At 50.6% G+C, this 27,982-nt stretch overlaps 2 protein-coding genes across 2 annotated transcripts; both read left to right on the forward strand.

Annotated features, from left to right (window-relative positions):
• Window positions 1-16: 16 nt before the first annotated feature.
• Window positions 17-27,982, forward strand: LOC127556873 (zinc finger protein 420-like). The gene is made up of 5 exons (XM_051990356.1): window positions 17-1,104; window positions 1,484-1,610; window positions 4,034-4,159; window positions 5,054-6,501; window positions 26,161-27,982. Exons 1-5 carry the CDS (start codon window positions 883-885, stop codon window positions 27,049-27,051), a joined length of 2,814 nt encoding a protein of 937 aa, XP_051846316.1. The 5' UTR covers window positions 17-882; the 3' UTR covers window positions 27,052-27,982.
• LOC127556872 (zinc finger protein 19-like) lies at window positions 15,573-24,714 on the forward strand. The gene is made up of 4 exons (XM_051990355.1): window positions 15,573-15,671; window positions 16,652-16,695; window positions 23,104-23,192; window positions 23,543-24,714. The coding sequence occupies exons 2-4, from the start codon at window positions 16,677-16,679 to the stop codon at window positions 24,149-24,151; spliced, it is 717 nt and encodes a 238-aa protein (XP_051846315.1). The 5' UTR covers window positions 15,573-15,671; window positions 16,652-16,676; the 3' UTR covers window positions 24,152-24,714.

Genomic DNA, 27,982 nt, shown 5'->3' on the forward strand with positions numbered 1-27,982 from the left:
CTCCTCCCTTCTGCAGGAGCCTTGGGGTCTTCTACCAGGGTGTTCCCTGTGCTCAGGGGGAGCTTCTCGGGGGCAAGGACGGGTTGGCCTCTGGCGCAGGAGCACCACCAGCTGCCACTGCTAAGTGGAGGAGGGAGCCTGCGGTGTCCCCACCCCCATCCCTGTCCCACTCAGCCAGTCACTGCTCAAGGCATCCTGGGAACCCCTAGGGAGACCCTCACCAGCGGCCCCCTCCCTCACACCCCACTCCCCACCAAGGACAGCTCCCTTTCCTCAGCAGTCCTGGTCCATGGGGTCCGTCCCCAGTTGTCCTCCCAATGGACCCCAGCCCAACCCAGTGACTTTACCCCTCCCCCCATCCTATTTTTGCCGGGGGGGCTTCTCCCTCAATGGGCCCCCAGCCCCCAGCCTCCCCAAGCTCCTAGGGGCAGGGGCTGGGTCCCGGGCCCAATGCTAGGCACACAGGAAGAGCCGAACGCTTTTTCATTCACACATTTGTTTCACGGCTCCCTTCCTGTGGCCTCCGCTCCCGGCTCTCCCTTTGCTTCTGTGGCTCTCCGCACTTGTGCAGCCGGCGTCCAGCCCGCTGCCTGGGAGTGCTGATGGCCCGAGCAGCGCCCCTCCTCCCGGGGATGCGCGCTCCTCCTGGGGCTCCGGGGGCTTCTGGGGCCTGCGCCCTCCCTGAGGACCCTTCTCAAACAGCCTCACGGCCCGTGGCCCGCTTCCAGTGCCCTCCCGCCCCCACCCCCCATCTGGTGGCTGAATGTGCCCCTTCTGCTGAGCTCCAGCATCATTGCTGCAGGGTCCCAGGGCAGCTGTCTCGGAGCCCTCCCAGCTCTTCCTCCCCTCCCCCCCCATTCCCATCTCCTCGGAGCTGTGAGAATGTGCGTGTGTGCATCACGAGTGGCTTTGCCCGTGTGTAGTGGCTCATCTGCCCCAGGGAAGCTGCCCCTGCCCGGTGAGTCCTCAGCCCAAGGCCCCGCCTCTCTCCTTCACGCGGCTTCCTCTCCCCCCTCAGGTCTCATGGAGTTGAATCTCCTTCCCCTGGATGGAAGCCCGGAGGAGGAGGGCAGATCCCCAGGAGGCCCCTTGGGCCTAGACCAGGTGAGTTGTGCTCCCCTTGGCCTCCAGGCCCCCCTCGGCCTCCAGGCTCCCAGACCACTCAGGGGCTCCCTGGGGCAGCCATCAATGGTGGGAATGAGCCCGGACAAGGCTGGCCGGCCCCTGGGCTGCAGGCCGGGCTCAGAGGCCGCCTTCCTTGTTGTCCCCGGGGCTTCTGGGGGCCAGCGGGGGCCCCCCACCTCCCCAGCTTGTTCTAGGGCCCCCCGAGATCCCCTTCATCCCCATTCAGGGCTTCCAAGGCTGGGTCTGGGTTGAGAGAGTGTACGTGGAGCTGGAAGGTTCTCCGAGACCCTCCGTGAGAGGACCCAGGCCCAACGTCCCCCAGGGGCGCTCCGGGCCAGCAGGCTGTGTTTGGTTGCAGGAGGCCGTGTCCTTCGGGGACGTGGCCGTGGACTTCACGGAGGAGGAATGGGGGTGCCTGAGCCCCGCTCAGTGGCAGCTCTACAAGGAGGTGATGCTGGAGAACTACAGGAACCTGGTGTCCCTGGGTAAGGCTGGGGGGCCCAGATTGGGGCTTGGGGCTCCTCTGAAGCTCCTCCACACGGGCCGGCCTCTGGCCCTTTCCTGCCCGTCCCCTGGGACCCCGGCAAAGACCCCTGGGTCGGGGCTTCCTGACCTCTTGGGGGGGACTCTTCTCTGGTCTGTGGCAGGATCCCAGGCTTGGGGGGGGGGCTGCCGCAGGCTCGGCTCTGGCTGGCTGAGCCCCTGGGCCCCCTGCCCGGATGTGGGGAGGGCTGGAAGGGACCCCGGAGACCACTGATTCCTGCCTGTGCCCGAAAGGATCCCAGGCCTGTGTCCCATCTCTGTGCCTCCGTTCTCACCCCGGTCCTCCGTGGTCTGGATTCTGGGTGGACACGCCCCCTCCTCCATGCCCTTAAGCCCCGGCACCCAAGAGAGACCCAGTTGTCAGCTGACCTCCTAGGGCTGAGGGTGTCCAGTGGCACCGCCCGCCCCCACTCCCAGAAACCAACGTAGCCCAAGGTCTCATTAGAACTTTTGGCAGCCCCTGAGCCCCAGTGACTCCCCTGGAGCTGGCGGGCCCCTCAGACCCTCAGATCATCAGAACAGCAGGAAGCACTTCCTGCAGAAGGTGGTCTGAGATTCAGAGAAATTCAGACTCGGGTAAAAGGGAGAATGTTCCAGGAAAGAAGGAGGGAGAGACAGGAGGGAGGCTGGACCCTGGCCTCTGCCATTGCAGCCCCACACCAGGGGCACTTAACTCTCCCAGTTTGACAAGGAGGCCTCCCAATGTGCTCATGGTGCCGGCCCAGTAACAGCTCTCTCTTTCTTTTAACGAAGAAAGCGGGGAAAGGGGTTCAAGCTGCCCCTGGCCCGCTGGCCCCCGCAGGACAAGCCCATCTCTGCATCTGTGCCGGAGCCCCCTTGTTTTGCCGCCACAGAAAGTGCTGCGGGTCCAGGTCCCGGGTACACCCGGCTGTTTGTCGCTGCACTTTGGGGGAGACCATCATGCGGAGGAGGGGGTGTCCATCAGAACACAAAAGAGAAACTTTGGGTAGAAAAAAAGAGAGGCTGTGGATAGGCCGCGGGCCTTCAGCTCCAGGCCAGGGATTCTCCTTGGAGGTGTCCGAGAGGGAGCTAGAGCTCCGGGATCAGGGAGAGGCTAGCCGACCTGTGGGAGAACCTCTCGGGGCCCCTGTCCGGAGGAGGGCTTGGACCGGGCCGGGAGCCTCCGGGCCAAAACCGGGCCTGGACCCACAGCTTACACACCCAGGAGCACCAAATGCCAGCGACCGGCAGTCAAGGCACTTTCTAAATGGCCATAAAGGAGACCTTCCTTTCCCGGTGACTGAGGAAAGAATTTTTTTTAAAGAAAAGATTAGGAAGGGGGGGGGGGGCGCGTCATAAGACACAATGGACACGTGTCCTCAGGTACAATTAAACTGTTTGTAAGGAAGCCTGGAAAAGCGTCCAGTGGGGAAGATCATCTCCCATCAATACCTGATAATGGTTCCCTTTAATTTCTCCCTCAATTGTAAAGGCTGTTCCTGCACCTGGGGGGACCCCCCATGTTTCTGCTGCAGAGAAGCTGTGCTCTCCTTCCAAGCTCAGCTCTCATCTGTCTCCCATCTGGGTCTTTCCCTGCCAGAGCCTGCCCGTCCCTAGTTACTGTGTGTGTGAGTATGTGTGTGATTGTGTAAGAGTGTGACTTTATGTGAGTGTGTAAGAGTGTGTGTGATTGTGGGTGTGTGACTGTGTGTGAATGTGAGTGTGTAAGAGTATGTGTGATTGTACGTGTGGTCATGTGAGTGTGACTATGTAAGAGTGTGTGCTTGTGGGTGTGTGTGTGTGAATGTGAGTGTGTAAGAGTATGTGTGATTGTGTGTGTGTGTGGTTGTATAAGAATGTGACTAAGAGTGTGATTGTGGGTATGTGACTGTGTGTGAATGTGAGTGTGTAAGAGTATGTGTGAGTGTGTGTGTATGATTGTGTGTGTGAGTGTGTGATTGTATAAGAGTGTGTGTGAGTGTGTGTGTGAACATAGCTGCAGAGCCTCTGACCAATGGAAGCTTTTGAAGGCAGGAAGTGTTCTCTGGGGCTTCCGGTGTGTGCCCCGGCCCCAGGGCCAGTCTTGTGGCTATGACCCCGTGTGTCCTGTGATTGACCGGCTCTAGGGAACCTCTTGGGGTGAGGGGGCGCTCTCTGGCAGCAACTGCTCCTTCACTCAGAATCTTGGGGAGTCTCCTGGCTCACACCCCTAGTAAGTGGGAGGGTCTCAGTCCAAGGCTGAAGCCCTGTCCTCCACGGGCATACCCTGAAATGCAGGCGGTGCTTATCGGACGCTTGGGGCTCCCAGGAGGCAGGATCTGGCGCTCTCCCTCCAGTGGCCATGGCAGCCAAAGCCCCTTGCCCTCCCGAGCACACAGCTGGCTCCTTTCCTCCCTGTGGGCAGGGCTGAGAGAGGACAGACCAGACCTGATCTCCTGGCTGGAACAAGGGGAAGAGATCCTAACCAGCCCCCATCCCGGGGAAGGAGACCCCGCGGCCGCTGGACGCTGCAGCCCGCCTGGGCCTTCAGGTATGGCCTTCTCTGAAGGGCGGGGACCCCAAAGCCTGAGGCTCACGGGGAGTTCACTCTCTAACTGCTGCTGTGGCTCCCTAGGGTCCGCAGGGTACCAGAATGCCGGTCACCCCTGCCCTTCCTGAAATGGGATTTCTTCAACTGAACCCCGGACTTCCAATGTAATCGACCATGGCCAAATGCGGTGGGATACCAGGCAGCTAGATGCACAGGGGACTGGGCCTGGAGGCAGGAAGCCTGAATTTAGATCGGGTCTCAGGATGATCCTGGACAAGTCACTTGACTCTGCTTGCCTCAGTTTCCCCATCTGTAAAATGAGCTGGAGAAGGGAATGGCAAACACTTCAGTACCCTTCCCAAGAAAACCCAAAGGGGGTCATGGAAAATCAGACGATGCTCAGATAACCGACCCACAACTGAGTGTGGGGGGGAGTTTGAGAATAAATCGAGATTGCACACATATATGTGGATATATACATATGTGTACACACTTTATACACATATATAAATAATTCTGTAAATCTTATAAAACTATGTAAATATTTATATATAAACATCGAGCTACATAAATAGTAGCTGCTGCTATTATTGTTAAAAATAATAACTAACATGTCGTTTATATTGTGAAGCACCATGGTGAACACTTTATAATCACCTCATTTGATAGTAGTTCCCCTCCCCCCCATTATTGTTACAATTGTTACTATTCTTGTTAACAATATCATTATCTGGTCCTTAGATACTGTTCCTCTTTAATATGCACATTGTATCCATTAAGCTGGGGGGATACCAATGTTTTAGCAAGACTCATGGGCCCGGGAAGGCTTGGACTCGCCCTCTGAGGTCATCAAAAGCCTAGATTCAAATGATTTCTCTTCTGAATTTCTTTCAGCCCGGGGTTCTGGACTTGAGAAGCAGGAGGAGCTGCTTGGGAGCCAGGAAGGAGGACGGTCAGTGGTAACGTTTGTGGGAAGCCTTGGAAGCCATGTTGTTCCCCGGGTCCCCACATTTGGGGAAAGTCCTAAGCAGGGGGTCATGTCGCAGAAAACAGTGGGAATCCTTACTGGGGAGACTTCAAGGATCGTCCTTTCTCAGGAAAACAACCTCAACCCACCAACCCTCCTCATGCCCAAAGAGCGGGGAAGCCAGAAACACACTGACTCAGGAGGAAGCTTTAGTCACAGCGTGCCCCAGTGGCTGACATTGAGGGGTCATAATGAACAGGGGAATCTCCCCCATAATCAACATGACAGAAACGAACCCTGCCATTTGGAAGAAGGCAGACAGCATTCTGGCAGGAGCTCCCCTCTCGTTCCACATCTGAGGTCTCCGGGTGAAGAGAAACCTCATAAATGTGGAAATCAGGAGCAAACTCAAGAGAGCGAAAACCATTCTCGGTGTAGTCACTGTGGAAGGGCCTTCAGGAGGAGCTCGGGGCGGAGTGAACACCAGAGGATTCACCCTGGTGACAAAACCTGTGACTGCACCGAGATTGGGGAGCCCCGCCACCAGAACTCAGCTGTTCCTAGAAACGCCCCACTCCAAAGCAGCAAGAAGCCGTACAAGTGTGATGAATGCGGGACGGCCTTCACTTGGCGCTCCTACCTTATGGAACACCAGCGAATTCACACTGGGGAGAAACCGTACTTATGTAAGGAGTGTGGCAAGGCCTTCAGCCAGAGCTCCAGCCTCACCAAACACCAGAGGATCCACACCGGGGAGAAGCCCTATAAATGCTCGGAGTGTGGGAACGCTTTCCGGCAGAACTCACACCTGATTCGCCACCAGAGGATCCACACTGGAGAGAAGCCCTACGAGTGCCAGGAGTGCGGCAAGGCTTTCAGCCAGAGATCGGACATCATTAAACATGAGAGGATTCACAGTGGGAAGAAGCCCTACGAGTGCAAGGAGTGCGGGGCCGCCTTCAGCTGGCGCTCCTACCTCATTGAGCACCAGAGAACTCACGCTTTGGAGAAGCCCTATGAGTGCAAGGAGTGCGGCAAGGCGTTCAGCCAGAGCTCGTCCCTGATCCAACACCACCGCATCCACACCGGGGAGAAGCCCTATGAGTGTAACGAGTGCGGCAAGGCCTTCAAACAGAGATCTTCCCTGATCCAGCATTACCGGATCCACACCGGGGAGAAGCCCTTCGAGTGCAAGGACTGTGGGGCCGTCTTCAGCGGGCACTCCGGCCTCCTCCACCACCAGAGAATTCACTCCGGGGAGAAGCCCTTCGAGTGTAAGGAGTGCGGCAAGGCCTTCAGGCAGAGCTCGGCCCTCATCCACCACCAGATAACTCACACCGGAGAGAAGCCTTACCAGTGTAAAGACTGCGGGAAGGCCTTCCGCAGGAACACAGTTCTCACCGAACACCAGAGAATTCACACCAGAGAGATCCCCTACGAGTGTAAGGAGTGCAGCAAGGTCTTCGTGCAGAAAGCGGCTCTTCATCAGCATCAGAGAATTCATTACTGGAAACAAGCTTTACCTGTGTAAGCAACAGGAAAGCCTTTGTCCAGAAAGCAGTCATTAGGAAATACCGCATTATTCACACTGGAGAAACTTTATGAGTGGCTGGAAAGTGGGGAAGCATTCTGTCAGACTTCAGCTCTTATTAACATGTCCTAAGTGACAGAAAGGAGATAGAAAAAAGAGAAAATGAGAGAGACAGACACAGACACAGAGACAGAGACACACACACACAGAGAAAGAGATTGAGACAGAGAGAGAATGAATGTTTAATAATCAGAGAATGCCCGATTCAGTTAGATCTGAGTGGCCCTGAACACAAATTAACAAATGTGCATAGAACCCATGAATATGAAAGCTATAATAAATCCTTCATTTGGAGATCAAATCTTATTTAATCAGAGAATTGACCTTGGGCACAAACTGACTGTCATGGATGTGGCGAATCCTCCAGTCTTAAAAAGACCCTCACTCTGTATCAGAGAATTCTACCTGGTAGGAAACCTCTAGATTGAATCCTGGTGAGGGGAGTGAATGTGGAAAACGTCATACGCAGAGTCTGGCCTCCTTCACCATCAGTGAACTCTTGCTAGAGGGAGTTTCCTTGAAATCGAGGTGATCCAGGACAGAAGTAAAAGGTTGCACCAAAACCCAACTTCTCTTCACCTCAGAACTTCAAGAAATCTGCCCAATAAAGTAAAAGAATAACAAAAGAGAAAAAAGAAAGAAATTCTCACAAAGAAAACTTTGCAAAAAATAAAAATCGAGCATAAGGACTATTTGTTGGTAATGAGTGAATCAGAGTCTTAGGATAAAACAAGGCGATTATTGTCTCTCAAAAATCCCACTTTGCCTTAAGATCCCTGAAGGAGCATATTGTACAATTAGTGACTGAGTTTTGAGGGGACAGAATTATCTTCAAGAAAGGAAGTAACTACTCTTTATCGAAATCAGGATAATACAGATGAAGAACATTCAGAGAGTCTGAATTGCGGGAGTGGGACATCCGGGACTCACTGTAACCTAAGCTGGGCAAAGAAAACATAAAACATTATGATCCCAGGAAAAAGAGACCTGGCTGGCTAAACCCTGTTGGGGAGGAGGGTGTATCCAACGGCTAGCATGAGTGGGTAGTTTCAAAGGAAGGAGACTGCACTTCAAGAGGCCAGAGCTCTGGGTGTGGGCGGGGCCGAGCTATTTTGGAGGATGCTGGCTTTGGGTTGTTCCCCAGGAGCTGTGGTCCCTCCTACCGAAACTCAAGGAGATATCGATGTATTAGGATTTAATGGAGGGGGAAATAAGTTGACCAATAACAACCTTGAAGATTAATGGATTCTGAAACCAAAATCTCTCAGGAATGGGGTAGGCTCCTCTACAAGATAGTGATCAAAGGATAGGTAGAGTGCATATACTATCACTTAACGCTGAAAAATCCAAACTCCTTAGAAATCAGAGAAATGCGAATTATGGAACTCCTGGGGTATTACCTATCGTCCCTCTTGGAGGGTAGAAGAAGAAGAAAATCAACACCTTAATAATCAAAGAAATGCAAATTACAGACCTCCTATCCCTCATGTTAGCCTGGGAAGTAGAAGATGGGGAAAATCAACTCCTTAACAGTCAAAGAAACACAAATTAGAGAACTCCCAGAATATTACCATCCATCCCTTCAGAAGGATAGAAGATGGGGAACTCCTTAATAGAGAAATGCAAATTACAGAACTTCCAAGGTATTACCTTCCATCCCTGTTAGCCTGTTAGTCTGGAGAGTAGAAGAGGGGGAAAACCAACTCCTTAATAGTTAGAGAAATGTAAATTACAAAATTCTCAAGGTATTATCTCCTATCGCGCCTGTTATCCTGGAGAGTAGAAGATGGGAAAATCTTAATAGTTAGAGAAATGTAAATTACAGAACTCCCAAGGTATTATCTCCTATCCCTCTTGTTAGCCTGGAGAGTAGAAGATGGAGAAAAATTTAATAGTTAGAGAAATGCAAATTATGGAACTCCCAAGGTATTATCTCCTATCCCTCCTATTAGCCTGGAGAGTGGAAGATGGGGAAATTAATGTCCACCCTACTAGTTCACAGGTGGTACAGCCCATTGATCCAGCTGCCAGAAAAGCATGGGGAATTATATGAGAACAATTCTAAAATTGTTCATATCTTTGATCCAGGGATCTTATTATTGGATTTGTAACCTTAGGAGAGCAATAATAGGAAGAAAAGACTCAGATTTAACTCAACAACAGGGACAAGGGAGAGAGCAAGGGCCCTGGAGTCAGCAGGACCCGAATTCAAATTTGACTCCAGGAATTTGACACTTATCTGTGTGACCCTGGGCAAGTCACTCCCAACTGTCTCACCCTCCCAAAAAATATTGAGCAGCAGACATGCACAGAGAAAATAACTGTGTACAGATACACTCATCGCAGCATTATGGATAACAAACTGGGAGCAAAATAAATGCCAAGCAGTATCCTGTATGATACTGAACTGGCATGTGAATGTGAGGATCGTAATGCACCTGAATACAGGGCAGTTGTGAGAATCAAAAGACGCCAGATGCAGAGAGAGGTTTTTGTGCAATTTAAAACACTATTCTGCATATATGTGCACTTGGGCATATGTGTATTTACAGGTAGCTAATGTAGCATGAGTTCAAATCCAGAGCTACACACATTCTAGCTGTGTGACACTGAGCAAATCACTTTACCTCTGCCTGCCTCAGTTCTTTCATCTGTAAAATGGGCATAATTGTGCTCCTTCCAGGACTGTGAATATCCCACGAGATACCATTTGTAAGGCATTTTACAAGTCTTCAAACCCTTTTTAAATGCTCGCCTTCATATGTGTAATTGTTCCCCTAGGAAGGACTCTGTGGAAAGAATTAATTGTAAGTCATGGAAAGATGAATCCTATAAAAGTGACTCGAAACTGGAATGTTTGAAGAACATATCCTAGGAAAGAAGAAGAACCAATCAGATTAACCAAGGAGGCTTTGAACAGGACAACTTATGCCTTGGGTTTTAAATCCTTCTTCGGTATCTGGGTAAGCGCTGGCTTTCACTGGAAGTTATTGGACCTTCTATCCAGCTTTGTCCTTGAAACTCCGGAGCCCTCAGCTGTGGCACGAGATGTGTCTGGGACATCCTTCCACAGAACCTTTCAGTTTAACAGAATCTGTGTTTCTCCTGCTTCCTGTCGTAATGTTGACATTTTTGTTGCCAACTACCATCGAAGTAGTAGAATATAAAATACACCCATAAATCACTGGACCTGATGTTTGCTGTCATTAACCAAGTTTCAGGGAAAAAGCTTGCCCTCATTCAATCACTGGCTTTTGGGATAGCACCCACAAAATCCAGAAGGCAGAGAGAAATGCCATTAAAAAAACTACAGAATGTAAAAAATATTTGGGGGCTCTTATGAAGACACACTCAGGAACCATATCAATGATTTAAATAGAGTGCCTTTACTTGCCCATGATTGGTTTGTGCTAATATAACACAAATGGAATCATTTCATTTGTTTGGAGTCATATGGTCAAATTACCAAAATAATACTTTATAGAAGTGGGAAAGATTTCAGATTTTATCTGGAAAAATAAAAGATCAAGGATCGCAAGTGAAATAATGAAAAGAAGTGGAAAGGAAGGGAACCTCACAGATTTCAGATTTTCTGCAAAGCAGTAGTCATCCATGTTGTTTGGTAATTAAAAACCTAGAAAGTTGACGAGTAGAACAGATGAGATACACAAAATCCAGGAACAAATAAACATGATAACTTAGTGTTGGGAAAGCCCAGAGACCCCTGCTACTGCTGGGGAAACTGGACTCTGTCCGGAAGAAGTCAGGCTTAAACCTATACTATATTCCACAATAACTTCCAAATGGTACATGGCCTAGATGCAAAAGGCAATCTCATAATCCAATTTGAGGAGTCGGGGAAGGAAGCTTTTACAATTTTGGAGGGGGGCAGAGTTCTTGACAAACAAAAGATAGAAACGATCATATGAAATGAAATGGACAGTTTGGATTTCATACACCAAAAATAGCTGCACATAGGGGCAGCTAGATGGCACCAGCCCTGAAGTCAGGAAGACCTGAGTTCAAATCTGCTCTCAGATTTGGTCTTCACATGTGTAATTGTTCCACGAGGAAGGACTCTATGGAAAGAATTAATTGTAAGTCATGATATGGAATGAGGAATCCTATAAATGTGACTCGAGACTGGAATGTTCCTAGCATATATTCTAGGAAAGAAGAACTAACCAGATTAACCAAGGACGCTTTGAATGGGACAATTTATGCCCTGGGTTTTAAAACCTTTCTTCTTTATCTGGGTAAGCATCGGCTTTCATTGGAAGTTATCATCTCAAGACACTTCCTAGTTGTGTGACCTTGGGCAAGTTACTTAATTCTACTTGCCTGGGGGAGAAGGGGGGGGGGTCTGCACAAAGCAGTTACAACTAGAAGGGGAACCACATATACATATCTATCTTAGAATACTATAACACCAGAAGAAATGATAAGAGGGAAAAATTCAGAAAAACCTCTTTAACATCTTCTCAGGGCTCACTTGCCCTTCTCACAACCCCACTGGCCTATCGGATCCCCAGAGGTTCTCTGGGTAGGTCTGAAGGTGACCATCCTCCCATATCCTTTCCCACAAGCCCCTCACTGGTGAGCTTCTTAAGTATCAGTGGGTAGATTCAGATCTTAAGCAAAGGCTTTTTATTTACACAAACACCAGTGCCACAACTAATTTCAGTTCACTTCCCTGGCACTAGGAACACTCCCGCAAATAGGTCCCCAAGTCCAAGAGGAACTCAAAGTACAAAGGTAGTAAGATACACATTTGGAGACACACCTAGTCATGGCAACTTAGAGCTTCAAAAGTGTAGGGTCTTAATAGTCTTTGTCTTTCCCAAGTTCCTCAAGAAGTTCTTTTATTTTATTTTATTAAAGCTTCTTATTTACAAAACATATGCCTGGGTAATTTTTCTTTTTTTAATTTTTATTTAATAATTACTTTATATTGACAGAATCCATGTCAGGGTAATTTTTTTTACAACATTATCCCTTGCACTCTTTTCTGTTCCGATTTTTCCCCTCCCTCCCTCTACCCCCTCCCCTAGATGGCAAGCAGTCCTATATATGTTGGATATGTTGCAGTATATCCTAGATACAATCTATGTTTGCAGAACCGAGCAGTTCTCTTGTTGCACAGGGAGAATTGGATTCAGAAGGTATAAATAACCCGGGAAGAAAAACAAAAATGCAGATAGTTCACATTCGTTTCCCAGTGTTCTTTCTTTGGGTGTAGCTGCTTCTGTCCGTCATTTATCAATTGAAACTCAGGTCTCTTTGTCAAAGAAATCCACTTCCATCAAAATATATCCTCATACAATGCCTGGGTAATTTTTCAACATTGACCTTTGCAAAGGTTTCTGTTCCAAATTAGCCCCTCCTTCTCCCCACCTCCTCCCCTAGATGGCAAGTAATCCAATACATGTTAAATATGTTAAAATACATATTAAATCCAATATATGTATACATATTTATAGTTATCTTGCTGTACAAGAAAAATTGAACAAGGAAAAAAAACCCGAGAAAGAACACAAAATGCAAGCAAACACCAACAAAAAGAGTGGAAATGCTATGTTGTGGTCCACCCTTAGTTCCCACAGTCCTCTCTCTGGGTATAGGTGGCTCCCTTCATCACTGAACAATTGGAACTGGTCTGAATCATCTCATTGAAGAGAGCCATGTTGTAGATCGTGTACAATGATCTCCTAGTTCTGCTCATTTCACTCAGCATCAGTTCCTGTAACTCCCTCCAGGTCTCTCTGCTGGTTGTTTCTTACAGAACAATAATATTCTATAACATTCATATGCCGTAACTTATTCAGCCATTCTCCAAGTGATGGACATCCATTCAGTTTCCAGTTTCTCAAGAAGTTCTTTCCAGAGTGTCTTACTGGATCTTCACAGGAAATGTGGCAGCACCGGGACTAGAGGCCCGACCGGCTTGCTCCTCCCGGGATTTAATGTCTCGTCCGGAAGGGTCAGTCTGCTGCTGGCCTGGCCAGACCAAGGAGGTCCCTCCGCTGGACTCTGAAATTGGCCGACCGAGTTGAGCCAACCATTCTGTGGCTGAACTGCCACCGGGCGGGGGTAGGCCACCCTCTCTGTTGTAGCTTTGTGGTTACTGCTGTAGCACAGAATGAGATCTGGCAATACTGCTAACCCCCTCATTCCTCCAGATTCTATTATTTATCCAAATAGTTATTTTTATGGAGCCATAAAGTGAACTTGGCCAACTGATCTACATAGCAAGAAATCTGTAAATTAATTTGGACAGTATTTTTTATTACCCTGGAGTGGCCCAACTATGAACTGGCTCTCCAATGATTTGTCTCCTTTTATTTCTCTGTGATTGTGTGTGTGTGTGTGTGGGGGGGGTGTTGCAGTTATATTCTTGCTGTATCCTAATAGTTTAACTCTGAGAAGTTTTATGTTGTTTTGTTATTCTTCGGAAGAGAATTTTTGCATTTGATGATTTGGGTTACACAATGGGGCGTTCTTGGACAAACAAAACCAATGCAGCTATTTTTAAACATTATGCTGAGGGATCCATAGGTTGTGCTGGACTTCCGAAAGCTTCCATGACACAAAGGAGCTTGAGAAGCCGTGCCCTAGATAAAGTATACCTGGATTTCATCATGACACTGAACCAAGTCTTTCATGATATATTTGGGGACAAGGTGGATCAAGGTGTAATCATCCTGTGCACTTGGCTGCCAACCTAAGTTAGGCCTTCATTACTCATCTCTGAAGGAATCTCCTGAATACTCTGATTCCAGTCTTCTTCCCTTCTAGAGCATCTTCTAACTAGAACCCACAATTATCTTCCTTAGTACCGGTCTGATGGTGCATCTCTTTCCCCCTACCCTCTTTGAACCTCCTCTAGGATAAAACACAATTTGGGGTCTGGTATTTTAGAGACTGTCCCAGTATGGCTGGACTTTCATACAACCTCCTTCTTAGGCCCCACATGCCAGCAAAGCTAGCCCACCTGCTGCTCTCCAGCATCTGCCTGCCGTCTCCCACCTATGGGCCTTTGCCCAGCTGGCCAGTCTTCCATACCCATGCCCTCCCTTCTCATCTTGACTTTAATGGGAGCTTTGGCTTCCCATGGGCTCCCTTTCTCATCCCATGGAGGGGGAGGGGGTTACTTACCTGCTGAAGGTGGTTCGTCTCCTTGAAGGGGGAGGGACAGTTGTGCTGGTGTCCCTGAACCTGCCATCTAGCCTGGCGAATGTGCCCGAAGAGAAGGGGCGCTGGGAGATGGGGAGCCAAGCTGCCAGGCTAACGCTCCAAGGACCCATCTGGGGAGCTGGGCAGCGTTTTCTGTCCCACCCCCTCAGGCTGCACCCCAGGGCTTCATATTGACCAGCCCGAGATCAAGAAGAGTGTGGGGGGGAAGTAAGGTTGAGGCCAGAGAACTAAAGACCTGCTGGGAGCCCAGCGAGGCTGCCGTGTCCACCTCTGACCAGGCCTTCCCATTCCTGGAGGTCTATCGGCATGGATCGCTGTCAACTTCACTCAGTGTGGCCTCTGAGCAGAAGGTTTGGGCAGCGTTCCTGCCCCCGTGGGCAGAACCCGGGCCACCGAAGGCGCTCAGGGCGCCAGAGCCGGGTTCTGGTAGCGTTCCCGCATGCGGGCTGGTGGGCAGAACCCGGGCCACCGAAGGCGCTCAGGGGGCCCCAACAAGCGCGCCAAAGCCGGGGTTCTGGTAGCGTTCCCGCATGCGGGCTCACGCACAGAACCCGGGCCACCAAAGGCACTCAGGGCGCCAGAGCCGGGTTCTGGTAGCGTTCCCGCATGCGGGCTCACGCACAGAACCCGGGCCCGAAGGCACTCAGGGCGCCAGAGCCGGGTTCTGGTAGCGTTCCCGCATGCGGGCTCACGCACAGAACCCGGGCCACCGAAGGCGCTCAGGGCGCCCCAACAAGCACGCCAGAGCCGGGGTTCTGGTAGCGTTCCCGCATGCGGGCTCACGCACAGAACCCGGGCCACCAAAGGCACTCAGGAGGCCCCAACAAGCGCGCCAAAGCCGGGGTTCTGGTAGCGTTCCCGCATGCGGGCTCACGTACAGAACTCGGGCCACCGAAGGCGCCCAGCGCCCGGCAATTGGGGCAGAAGTGCCTGGCGTGGGATGGGCTGGGTGCTCAGGGTTTTGTGGCCCCCACATTCGCGAGCCCCGGATGGCGCGGGGACCCGCGGGAAGAAGCTTGGTCCCGGTGGAGGCCGCCTGGCTCCTGGGAGTGGGAAGCATTCTGGGGCCAGCCTGGGCCGGCCTGCGGTTCTAGGGCCCCTCCCAGAGTCTGCGTCTCGGTCCGGTCCGTGGGAGAGCGCGCACCTCACACACACACACACACACCCATCCCAGGACTGCCGGAATTGACCATTTCCTTCACCGGCTCATTTGACAGATGAGGAAACTGAGGCACACGGGTGAAGTGACTAACCTGGGGGCACACAGCCAGTGTCTGAGGCCACATTCGAACTCAGACCTTCCTGACTCCGGGCCAGGGCCCTGTACACTGAGCCACCCAGCTGCCCCAAATAGCTGATAGTAATGGCTATCACTATTCCCATTTGACAGATGAAGAAACTGAGGCACACAAGACCCAAGTGGGTTGGCCAGTAATAAGGACCCAGAACTTCCTAACCTCACCAGAGACTCTCTCCGGCTCCTGAGACCCAGTGTGATTGAGGGGAGAGTTTGCGCAGGCGCAAATGCTCCGCTCACCCAAGCACGCTCCGTCTCCAACAGGCCCCGCCCCTCACCCGTTCCTTCAGCTGCGCCTGCGCGTTTGAGGAGACTCAGGACTCCATTTCCCAGAAGTCTTCACGCGGCGTCACCGCGGCTGGGCGGAGAAAGGATGAACGTCTGCGCAGGCGCAATGTACAGCTGGCGCCAGGAGCAAGCCGCGGGCTGCCGGGGGAGCGGAGGGGGAGAGGCGCGCGCTGAGGTGAGCCCCCTCCTGAGTGACGTCACCGGGAGGGGAGGGGAGGGTCTGAAGGGGGCTCTGCGTGTGTCCGCGTGTGATTGCTGGGGGTGGGTGAGGGAGGTCCCTTTACGTTTGTGCGCCTGCGCCTCCGGGTGTGTTCTTGCGCGTGCCGGTGACAGCTTCTGGGACTGCGCGCCCGGGGGCGGGGACCGTGTTTGCGGGGTTCCGGTGAGGGTCCCCGCTGGCTGAGGGAGGCTTCCCCGCATTCGGACTCCTCTTGCTGAGCACGTTCAGTTTCAGGGCCCTCCTTAGTTGCTGTTCTTTGACCCTCGCTGGTGCCTGAGATTTGTTTTAAAGTACAATAAGCATTCATTAAACACCTGCTGTGTGCTAAGCTACAAAGGGAGGCCAGAGGCTGTCCCGCCCTCTGGAAGCTGAGTCCTAAGGAGGCCTTTGGGAGCGCCTGAAGCCCTGGAGGGGAAGGAAGACGATCTTGGGGTCCTGTTTCCACTTGGGCCCTTAATGCGGCTCACCCTGGTCTCCTCTGGCCAGGTTCTTCCTCCTCCCTCTCTTCTCTTCTCCCTCATTTCCTCCTCTCCCCCTTCTTCTTCCTCCTTTCCCCTTTCCTCTCCTCCCTCTTCCCTTCCCTCTTTCCCTCCTCCTCTTCCCCCTTTCCTTCTCTCCTCTCCCTCCCCTCCTCCCCCGTTCCTTTTCCCCTCTTCCCCTCCTCCTCCCTCTTCCCCTTCCCCTTATTTCCCTCCCCCTCTTTTCCTCTTCCCGCCTGCTAAGGAAAGCCCAGTGCCTGCCCTCAGGGAGATATTGTGCCAGGGCCATGGCGTGCCCGCTTAGAGCGGGAACCTCACCCTGGGACTCAGCCTTTTGATTTCCTTGCTTTGGGACTTCCTGTGGGTGTACCGACGGGCCGATTTTATAAACTGTTGTTTTTAAGAAAATCCTGCTCAGTTTATTGACCCTTTTTCCAATTATGTTCATGTTTTCAGATTTTCCTTCTAAGGACGGTTTTCGATGCTTCCCCCCAAACTTGGTATGTCTCCTTGTAATGCTACTTTTCCCCATCATTTGTTGTTGCTGTTTTTCGTGGAGGAGCTTCTCTTTGGCCATGTCATTATGCACTCCATGTACTTGTGCTGCCTCTTACTTAAATTTCAGTTTGACCCTTAAAGGATGTGTTTAAATATTTCCAGTTTTCCACAGTTACTTCCTGTTTCCTTACCCCAGCACACTTTTTATAAAGATGTCACATGAGATTGGGAAATTGGTTCCCTCCCCTTTCCCTTCACCTTCAGAGACAGTGAGTTTTTTCCAAACTAACTTCTCCAGCCTGTTCAGTTTTTTTTTTATATCTATCTATTTGCCTATCTATCTATCTATATGTATAGGTTTATTGTTTGGTTGGATGGATGTAGTCTCAAAAAAAAAAAAAAATGAATGTGCCCAGTTGTGTCAATAATGGTCTTTTGGCCACTTGCTTTATGTTCATGATTTTAGATCCTATTCCACTGAGTGCCTATATCTTTAATAACAAGGTGTTTAGTAATGTCTTCTGGTTTTCCTGTTTTCTCTCATGATTTTGTGACTTTTATTTTTGCCCCTTCTGACATTAGGATGACAGTTCCTGCTTTTTGCAGTTTCTTTTTTTTTTTTTAAATTTTTATTTAATAATTATTTTATATTGACAGAATCCATGCCAGGGTAATTTTTTTTTTTTTTACAACATTATCCTTTGCACTCGTTTCTGTTCCGATTTTTCCCCTCCCTCCCTCCACCCCCTCCCCTAGATGGCAAGCAGTCCTTTATATGTTGGATATGTTGCAGTATATCCTAGATACAATATATGTTTGCAGAACCAAACAGTTCTCTTGTTGCATAGGGAGAATTGGATTCAGAAGGTATAAATAACCCGGGAAGAAAAACAAAAATGCAGATAGTTCACATTCGTTTCCCAGTGTTCTTTCTTTGGGTGTAGCTGCTTTTGTCCGTCATTTATCAATTGAAACTCAGTTAAGTCTCTTTGTCAAAGAAATCCACTTCCATCAAAATATGTCCTCATACAATATCGTTGTCGAAGTGTATAATGATCTCCTGGTTCTGCTCATTTCACTTAGCATCAGTCCATGTACGTCTCTCCAAGCCTCTCTGTATTCATCCTGCTGGTCATTCCTTACAGAACAATAATATTCCATAACATTCATATACCACAATTTACCCAGCCATTCTCCAATTGATGGGCATCCATTCATTTTCCAGTTTCTAGCCACTACAAATAGGGCTGCTACAAACATTTTTGCAGTTTCTTGATGCATAGTTGATTTTGCTTGTTTTCTTTTTGTATTATGGGTCTAATTTTTTGAAAAGTTGTTTCTTAAGTGCAACAAAATTTCCATTTTAGTTTTCTTATCCATTCTGTTACTCTTTGAGTTGTCGAGTAGCAAGCATTTAACATTTTTTAAAAATGTAGTTTAAAGTTTTGAGTTCTAAATTGTATCCCTTACTCCCCTGAGACAGTAAGCAATTATATCAAATGTTTCCATATCAGTCATTTGGTACAAAAAGACTTGAACAAAAGAGAAAATATGAAAGAAATTAAAAGGTAGCTTGCTTCAGTCTGCCTTCAATTACTTTCTATTCTTTCTCTGGGGGCGGATGGTGGGCTTCAGGATCTGCCCTTTGGGGCTGTCTTGGGCCCTTGTATTGCTGAGAAGAGCTAAGTTCTTCAGGTTCTTTGGGGAACAATATGAGTGTTTCTGTACAACGTGTTCCGGGTACCTTCACTTTGCATCAGTTCATGCAAGTCTTCCTAGGTCTTTCTGGCAGCATTTTAAAAACATCTACTGGGCTCTAGGCCCTGGACCGGAGGACAAAAATAAAGGTCCTCTGGGAGGTTATGTTCTGTCTGGTGTAAGCACGCACATAGAAGTAAATTTAAGGTGTAGACAAGTTAATCTAAGATAACTTTAGGTTTAGGAGAGACTTTGATGCTTGAGGAACAGAACTCTGCAGGGAGGGAGTTCACCCTTTGAGGAGGTGGAGATGAAGAGGGGCTGGCTGGCTGGCCACAAGACCAGTGGCCGTCACTTGGGTCTCTGGGCTCAGACTTGAGTCTGGGCAATCACAGCCTCCCAGGGTCCTGGAGTGGAGGAGAGCTCCAAGGCTGCATTTAACCCCGAGAACCTGAGGGCGAGAAAAAGCTGCCAGGACCTGAAGGCAGACCCTCTGACTCCAGGGCCAGTGATCTCTGCTTTTAAAGGAGCTTTTTTTTTTTTTTTTTAAAGCTTTTTATTTTCAAAACATATGCATAGATAATTTTCAACATTCATTCTTATAAAATCTTGTGTTCCAAATTTTGCCCTCCTTCCCCCTGCCCTGTCCCCGGATGGCAGGTAATCCAATATATGTTAAACATGTGCATTTCTTCTACACGTATTTTCATAATTATAATGCTGCCCGAGAAAAATCAGATCAAAAAGGAAAAAAAAAATGAGAAAGAAAACAAAAAGCAAGCGAAGTGCAACAAAAAGGGTGAAGATGCTATGTTGGGTCCACACCAGTTCCTGGCTCCCCTCTCTGGGTGCAGACGGCTCTCTTCAGCACAAGACCATTGGAACTAGTCTGAATCACTTTGCTGTTGAGAAGAGCTATGGGCCTCAGAACCGATCATCGGATAGTCTTGTTGTTGCCGTGTACAATGTCTTCTGGTTCTGCTCATTTCTCTCAGCAACAGTTCCTGTGAGTCTCTCCAGCCTCCCTGAACTCATCCTGGCCCTTTCTTACAGAACAACACTGTTCCCTAACTTTCATGCATACCTTACTCAGCCATTCCCCAGGTGGGTGGACCCTCAGGTTACAGCTCCTCACCTCCACAGAAAGGGCTCTAAGGAGCTTTTGAGGACCTTCATTGCTAAAGCTTTCTTTTCAGTCTTTGCTTTTCCCCATCACCCGGATTTCTGGATGCGCCCTCCTTCTTCACCTTACCCACCAGGCCATCGCTTGTGACAAAGGATGAAAGACAAAAATCCCTTCAGCAAAAGCAGTCCCGACATCCCCTACATTTGCAAAGGAAGGCCCACTCTCGCAGAGACTCCCCAAACTCTGCAAAGAGGGATGGGGGGCATCTCCAGCTCAGCCATGTGAACCCTAGGACTCAGTCTGGCAGCGGGCTGCAGGGTGGATGGCAGGAGGAGAGCCTTGGCTCCTGTGGACCCCTGGGGAGAGCCAGGGTGCTTCAGTGCCAAAGGGGCACAGAGAAGGAGGTGGGGGGGGGCTGTGGAGGGAGGCTCAATGGAGAAGGTGGTGTTGGGGGGACATGTGACACTGTGAGGAGTGAGAGAGGTCAGAGGACCAAGCAGAGGCCCAGACCTGCCCATTCAGAAGCCGTTTTCAGAAGGCAGGCCAGCTAAGAATTGCAAAATGCTGATCCAGACAAGTCTGAGGATTCATGGCTGCTCAGCAAATCACCAAAGAAAGGAATAACTAATTGGGGGGAGGGCAGAGTCAGTGACCCTGGGGGAGCCTCAAACTCTCTGATAACCTCACTTCCCAGAGTTGCTCTATGGACCAAATGAGACCATAATGCCTGGCAAACTAGCGCTACATAAATTAGGAGTCCTGTTTAATGAACGTGAGGTTGATGCAGCTGACAGTTGGTCCATCCGTTCTGGAAAGTACTTTGCAATTAATGGCCAAAGTGACCAAATACTTGTCCCCTAGGGCCCAGAGCTCTCAGGGCTTGCCCCAGGGATGTCTGGGACAGGAGGGAGCCATGAGCACCAACATTTCTAGCAGCATTTCGGTGGGGTAGCAAAGAACCTGAAACAAAAAAGATGTTCATCTGGGTACTATGCAGTCCCATGGAAGCCTGCTGCTCTTGCTGCCTCCAGAATGAGCCATGTCTCTGGCCATCCCACTGGGAGATGTCCTCCCCTTCGCGCTGACTTAGCCAGAGATCCGCTCTCCTGAGGACCCTGTGCAGGATGGGTTGAAAGAAGGATGGGTTTGGCAAAAAGTCCTGTGAATTTAGTGGGAGATTATAGCACCGTAAGACATGAGAAATGTGAAGAATCAGAGAATCTGGGGACGATTTATACGAACCGATGCTGGGTAAGACAAGAAGACCCAAGAACAATATGTACAATGACTATAATAATGACAAACGGAAAGAGGGGAAAAAAAAACAAACTGGGAAGTAACAGTCATTAATATGACCCAGAAGCTTTTCTCCAGAAAAGGGAGAAAAAAATGGATCTCCACTTTTAACCAAGATGGCTCCTGAAGTAGACCACAGAGCATCCACTTACTTATCCAGAAGACATTCATTGAAAACTCCAGAAGTGACTTCTTTCAACCCATCCTGCACAGGGTCCTCAGGAGAGCGGATCTCTGGCTAAGTCAGCGCGAAGGGGAGGACATCTCCCAGTGGGATGGCCAGAGACATGGCTCATTCTGGAGGCAGCAGGAGCAGCAGGCTTCCATGGGACTGCATAGTACCGCAAGGTACTGTAGAGTACTATATGGTATTATAAACCATATAGGTTTGTGTACATGTGGTTCTGTATAGTACAGTAAGGTACTGCATGGTACTGTAGAGTACTGTATGGTTCTGTAAAGCACTATATGGTTCTTTAGAGTACTGTGTGGTTCTGTATAGTACAGTAAGGTACTGCATGGTACTGTAGAGTACTGTATGGTTCTGTAAAGCACTATATGGTTCTTTAGAGTACTGTGTGGTTCTGTATAGTACAGTAAGGTATTGCATGGTACTGTAGAGTACTATATGGTTCTGTAAAGCACTATATGGTTCTTTAGAGTACTGTGTGGTTCTGTATAGTACAGTAAGGTATTGCATGGTACTGTAGAGTACTATATGGCTCTGTACAACTGAAGAACAAACCAGAGGGAAAGAAAACACTGACCTGTATTAAAAATGCTATCCTAAAAATGCCCTTGAAGGAGAGAATAACTCATGAACAGCTAGAGAAAAGGAAAAAAATAGATTTCCCACAAGTCTACATGAATACTCAGAAGAAAAGAAACAAGAGATAAAACAGATGAAAGAAAGCCTCTGGAAGAATGGATTGGCAGGAGAATCTAGAGCTTCAAAGAGAATGTGGTAAACCTGACCTGGAGCACATTCCCTTGAAACCCAGAATAGACCCCACAGATTGGTGACTGACACCACAAGATCAAAAGATTGAGGAAGATAAACTGTAAGATATTGGATATCAAAAACCACTGGCCTTGAAGGCAGTGAGGACAGAGAATTTAAATAGTTATCAGACTCCCTGGAAATCATGCTGTTTAAAAAAAAAAAAAACAAACCTGGCCACTATTTCGAGTGATCCTAAATGGAGAATAATCACACTGCGGGCATGGCTGCAAGCAGAGCCATGGTCCCAGTCCTGAAGGGGAAAATGAGAGGCAGAGAGCCGAGAGTGGCTGTGAGTGCCTCAGACCATCACAGATGTAATTGTGCTCAGGAGAGCCAGCAGGAATTTGGGGAAGTGTGGACTGGCGCAGGGCAGAGGGAGTGCGGTCAGAACAAGGACCTCAGGGTGCGCAGAAGAGTTTTGGGGAAAGAAGCCAGCACTGCAGTCATGAGACGGGCTGTCCCAGATGGGCTGCCCCTTCCTTACAGAGAGGGATTTGACTTTGTGACAAGGGGTTCCCTTTCTTTGTCCTGGCTAATTGGAGGAGAGAGAAGGAGGGAAGACCAATGTAAGTGGTAGAGTTGCCAAAAGGAAAAAGAGGGTCTTTGAAACACTTTAAAAATTCAGAAAAGAGAAGAAAGTACATAAACGTGCACAAATTTTGCACAAGCAGGACAGATTATTTCCCCCAGTTCGTAACTTTTTAAAAGTTTATTTTAAACAATCTTCTTTTTAAATTTTGAATTCCACATTCTCTCCTTCCTTCCTGCTTCTCCCCCACCCACTGTGAAGGCCAACAGTATATCAGTATATGTAGCATTGGGCACCAAAATGTAGTGCCACACTTCAAGGCCTTTGAGTTATAATGCACCCCAAGTTTGTTAAAGGGAGCAACTTTAATATACACTTGAAGGTCTGGTGTTCCTCCCTTCCTTTCCCCCTCCTTTTTCCCCTCCCTCTCTCCCTTCTTTCCTTCCCTCCCCCCATTCTTTCTTTCTTCCTTCCCTCGTTTTTCTTTCTTTTCCTCCCTCCCTCCCTCCCTTCCTTCCTCCCTCCCTCCCTCCCTTCCTTCCTTCCTTCCTCTTTCTTTCTGTTGCTTCCCCTGAGATTCTAGATCAAGAGTTCTTAACCTGTCATGTATGCATGTGTGTGTGTGTGTGTGTGTGTGTGTGTGTGTATGTGTGTGTGTGTGTAGGGGAAGCAGGACTCCCCTACCTGCAGTCAGGAGGCTTCTAATTACACCGATCCAAGGGCTGACCAGCCAGCCTGGGCTCCCTCTTTCCCCACAGATTTGCTGGGTCTCAGTCTCGCCCTTTCTCAAGCCGACGGTCCCCTCGAGGAGAGAATGGCGTCTGGGGTTCTGCTGGCCAGAGTCCAGGTGAGTCGTGGGTCCCTTTTCTCGGCGGGATTGCTTTCCCAGGTTCCAGACCGCAGACGGTCAGCCTTCCTGATTATTGCCAAGCGCTGGGGATGACCTGACCCCAGTCTGAGGCTGCCCTCCTTGTCCCTAATGCTGAAAGGTCCATTCGAGATGGACCTGAGCCATTTCCTAACTTTACTGTGGAAACCGTCAGCCTTCCCCAAGTTAGGGACAGAGCTGAGGTCAGAGTGCAGCTGACCAGGTCATTGGCCCAGCGGGGGCCAGAACCTCTTCAGAGCTGCCTCTGTCCATCGTGGGGCTCTGGCAGGGGTGGCCGGCCGGCCAGCGTGCATATGTTTGGCTTTCAGGAGGCGGTGACCTTCAAGGATGTGGCTGTGGACTTGACCCGGGAGGAGTGGGGGCTCCTGAGCCCTGTGCAGAGGGAGCTCTATAGGGAGGTGATGCTGGACAACTACAGGAACCTGGTGTCCCTGGGTAAGGCTGGAAAAGAAGGAGTGCAGAATCTTGGGTGCTCAGCTCGCATGTTCAGAGAGGAGAGAGACAGACAGAGACAGTCAGAGAGAGTGAGAGACAGAAAGACAGAGACAGAAGCCGAGAGAGGCAGACAGACAGAGACACACACAGAGACTCAGAGACCACTTCTCTCCTGGGCCCTCCTTCCCAGACCTGGGCCCTCTGAGGGGCACTTCCAGGGCCCGGCCCGCCCAGAGTGGCAAGCCTGCTTTGCCCTATCACATGACAAAATTGTGCCCGTTAGTCCGGGGGCTGGCTGGACCCCTGCTTCTGGTGCCACCCCCTTGTTGTGGTTCTCCAAAGAGCCCCTGCAAGAGGGGCAGCCTCCAGCAGAAGAGGCTGGAAGTCTGACTCTGAGGTGGCCCCAGAGCTGTGTGCTTGGAAAGGGAGCTCAAGCCCAATGGGGGGTCTTGGGGGCCCAGCATGTCCCATCACCCTCCTGATGCCTGTTTTCACTCTTCTTTTGAGGAAACCTTGAACCCAGGCTGCCTTCAATGACTCTGTAAGCATTTATTGAGCACCTGCTATGTACTAGGTGTACAAAGCAGTGCCTGCCCTTAAGGATGCTGGAGTCTCCTGGAGATTGCAGCTAGTGCCTCGATATTAGCAGCAGGCGATGGGCTGGGGAGGCTGCCGAGGAGCTGGGCTGGCTGGGCGTGAGGAGGGAGGGTAACGGGCAGTGGGGATGGGGTGCGGGCAGTGAGAGGAGGCCAGTTTGGATGGGCCAGAGGGTGGGAAAGGGAAGCCCCTCGGGATAATTCCAGAGCTGGAGTGCAGCCGGGTCACGGGGTGGGTCCCAGAGGCCAGAGATGTGGCCGACCACGTGGAACATGTGCTGAAGAGCGGTTCTTGGGCTCTTGCAGTCACTGAGGCAGCAGGAAGGAGGGCCGAGGGGCTGGGGGGAGACACCTCAGAGCTAGCATCGGGGACCCTTGGTGGCTAAGGGGGAGTCAAGGATGAGTCTGCAGTGGGAAGCTGGGGGACCAGGCGCCTTGTTCTCCCCCATATTCAGGGCTTCTGGATCCCCGCTCAGATGTGATCCCTTGGCTGGAACTAGGGGAAGAGCCTTTGGCCTGGGATCGTCAGGGAAGGGCCCCCAGACCTGCCTGTCCCCCTGAAGGAATCCATGTGTGGAGCAGCCTGGTTGGTCAGCCAGGGATGGTACAGCAGAGTAAGATGGGGCTGATCCGTTGGGGTGGTGCTAGTCTAAGTGGTCTTGGCTGTGGCAGAGACTTTGGAGCAGTAATGACCTGAACTGTTCCCGTGGACGCATGGAGAGGGTCCTCCCAGCTCTGATGTGAAAGACCTTGCCCCTCCAAGGGGACACTCCGTTTCTGAGCTCCTGCGGCTGCCTCTGTGAAGGATGCTCTCTGGGAGCATCCCACTCTGCCTCCCAAGGGGGCCTTCTCTTCTACCGGCTTCCTTTGGTTCTCCCTGCCCGCTCCCCTTCCCGGCCCTTCGGCCGAGCTCAGCAGGGCAGGGGCATTTTGGTGAAGGTCCCAGTGCCCAGGAGCTCAGGCAGCAGCTTCTTCCCAGCACCTCCAGACCAGGAGATCCTGAAAGAGGGATCACCGGGGAAGGGCTGGGAGTGGAGGCGAGAAGGGCGAGATGGGGCTTTGCTCCTTAGTCCCCATGTAGGTGAGGAGCTGCCACTTTTAGGAAAGGGTATGGACAAGTTCGAGACCGTGCAGGGGAGAGCTCCCGAGGTGGTGGAGGAGTCGGTCAGGTCAGCGGAGGGAGCCACCAAGCAATTAATAGCAAGAGCCTCTTCTGGCTGTAAGGAAATGGGCCACCCCACTATGTCCCCTGCGTTCTGGTTCGGGCCCTTCCAGCTCCAAGTCTGATTCTGTGGTGGTCCTTGCACACGGCTGCCCTCAAATACCGGAGGATGGGGGTCCCCTTCTCCCTCAGCCTTTCCTTCCCCAGGCTGGAACCTTCAGGTCCATCACTGGTCCTCATGGGGCCCTGAGGCCCTTTGCCACCCTCCTGGCCGGGCTTTGTCCACCGGCTGACTTATCTCCGCCTGGGCAGGGCAGAGTACAGCCTAGCCGATAAGTGTCCCAGGTCCCTTCTAGTGGACTCGCGGGTTCAGATCCAAACAGCTCGTCCTCGGGGGAGGACGAGTGGACTAAACTATTTTCCTTCTTAATTTCTTTCAGCCTGGCTTGCTAGAGGTGAGAAGCAGGGAACAGAAGGAGGGGAACTCCCCGGGAGGTTAGGGGACTTCTCCCCCAGCTGCACATTTGGGGACGGGCCCCTCGGAGGGATGGGGCTGTGGGAGAAGCTCCCGCCCCAGCCCCCGCAGCTCAGTCTCCAGAAGAGGCCGCCCCCCCAAGGGCAGCTCTACGCCTGCGCCGAATGCGGCAAGGTCTTCACCCGGCGCTCGAACCTGTTCCTCCACCAGAGACTCCACACTGGGGAGAAGCTCTACCAGTGCGGCGAGTGCGGCAAGGCCTTCAGCTGCAACTCGTCCCTGAGCCAGCACCGGAGGGTGCACACCAAGGAGAAGCCCTTCCGCTGCCGCGACTGCGGCAAGGCCTTCAACTGGAGCTCCTCCCTGACCCAGCACCGGCGCATCCACACCGGGGAGAAGCCCTACGGCTGCCGGGACTGCGGCAGGGCCTTCACCAACCGGGCCTCCCTGATCAAGCACGAGAGGACGCACAGCGGGGAGAAGCCCTACGAGTGCGAGCAGTGCGGGACCGCCTTCATCCAGAGGTCCAACCTCACCAAGCACCGGAGGATCCACAGCGGGGACAAGCCGCACGGCTGCCCGGAGTGCGGCAAGGCCTTCGCCAACCAGTCCTCCCTGCTAAAGCACGAGCGGATCCACAGCGGGGACAAGCCCTACCGCTGCCCGGAGTGCGGCAAGGCCTTCAACTGGAGCTCCTCCCTGACGGAGCACCTGCGTGTTCACACCGGGGAGGAGCCCTACAAGTGCCACGAGTGCGGCAAGGCCTTCAGGAAGAGCTCCTTGTTCACCCAGCACCACCGGATCCACACCGGGGAGAAGCCCTACACCTGCGGGGAGTGCGGCAAGGCCTTCCGCCAGATGTCCTCCCTGACGCGCCACCAGAGAGTCCACTCGGAGGAGAAGCCCTATGAGTGCGCGGAGTGCGGCAGGGCCTTCGGCAACAGCTCCAACCTCTCCAAGCATCGGAGGACGCACACCGGGGAGAAGCCTTATCGGTGCGCAGAGCGCGGCAAGGCCTTCCCAGCGGCTCCTCCCTGGATAGTCACGCAAGAATGCACGGTGCCCAAAGACCCCTCGAGCTTAAGGGCTGCGAACCAGCCTTCAGCTGGGGCTGAGCCCCACCGCCATAGCCCGAGGAGCGTTCGCTGATGCAGTGAATATGCGAAAGAGGAATCGATAAATCCATCCTGGCTGGAAACCCAAAGAATGGACCGGGAAAACCTGTCAGGCTTTTCCATGACTGAAGTCTTTTTATAGGGAACGTCTAACAGTGTAGAGGGTGAGAAAGAAATGAGGGGGTTAAAGTCAGTCTTGTTGCCTTTCGTCTTTGCAAAAGACTACTATGTTTGCCAAAAGTAAAGAAAATCCCCAAACACAGAGGGCAAAGAAATCCTTACAAGGAAAACCTTAGGGGAAAAAATAGAATGTAGTACTGAGCATACAAAACAGAGCTCTAAATATAATGAAGAAATAATGTAAGGTAAAAGAAAGTTACGAGGCATCTCCAAAAGAAGAGTACTGGACCTCCAACCATAAAAATGAAACTACCACAAAGACCCTCAAAGTGATTGAAAAGGTTTTTAAAAGAATTGAAAACTCTAGAAGGGACATTGCAGCTCTTCAAATAGAATTAGAAAAGATAAACAGGAAAATTAGCAGTTCAGAACAGACACAAATCCAAACATTCTAGTATGCAGAAAGGAATAGTAGAAAAGTTTAAAAATTGGCAGATTGGACAAACAACCGAAGTCTGCATGGAGAAAAACAAGACAACCCATTGTGGTGGATGGGACAATCAGAACTGCTGGAATCCCAGTAAAAAATAAAATAGAGAAGCCGGATTCCATATTTTGATAAATCCTGCACAAAAAAAGTCCAGAGGTATTTGAATGAGTAGCCTAGAAGTTATTAAATCCAAGAACAATGACTTCTAAGAGAAGGACTCCCTCTTTGGGAAAATTGGAAATATTTGCCAGAAATGGGCCTTACACCTGCACCCCATGCCAAAATAAACTACCAATAGATATGTACCTTTAATATAAGTGATCACACCATTAAAAATAAAGGGGAAATGAAGGAA

This window comes from Antechinus flavipes, chromosome 3 (genome assembly GCF_016432865.1).
Source record: "Antechinus flavipes isolate AdamAnt ecotype Samford, QLD, Australia chromosome 3, AdamAnt_v2, whole genome shotgun sequence".
NCBI classification, from domain to species: domain Eukaryota; kingdom Metazoa; phylum Chordata; class Mammalia; order Dasyuromorphia; family Dasyuridae; genus Antechinus; species Antechinus flavipes.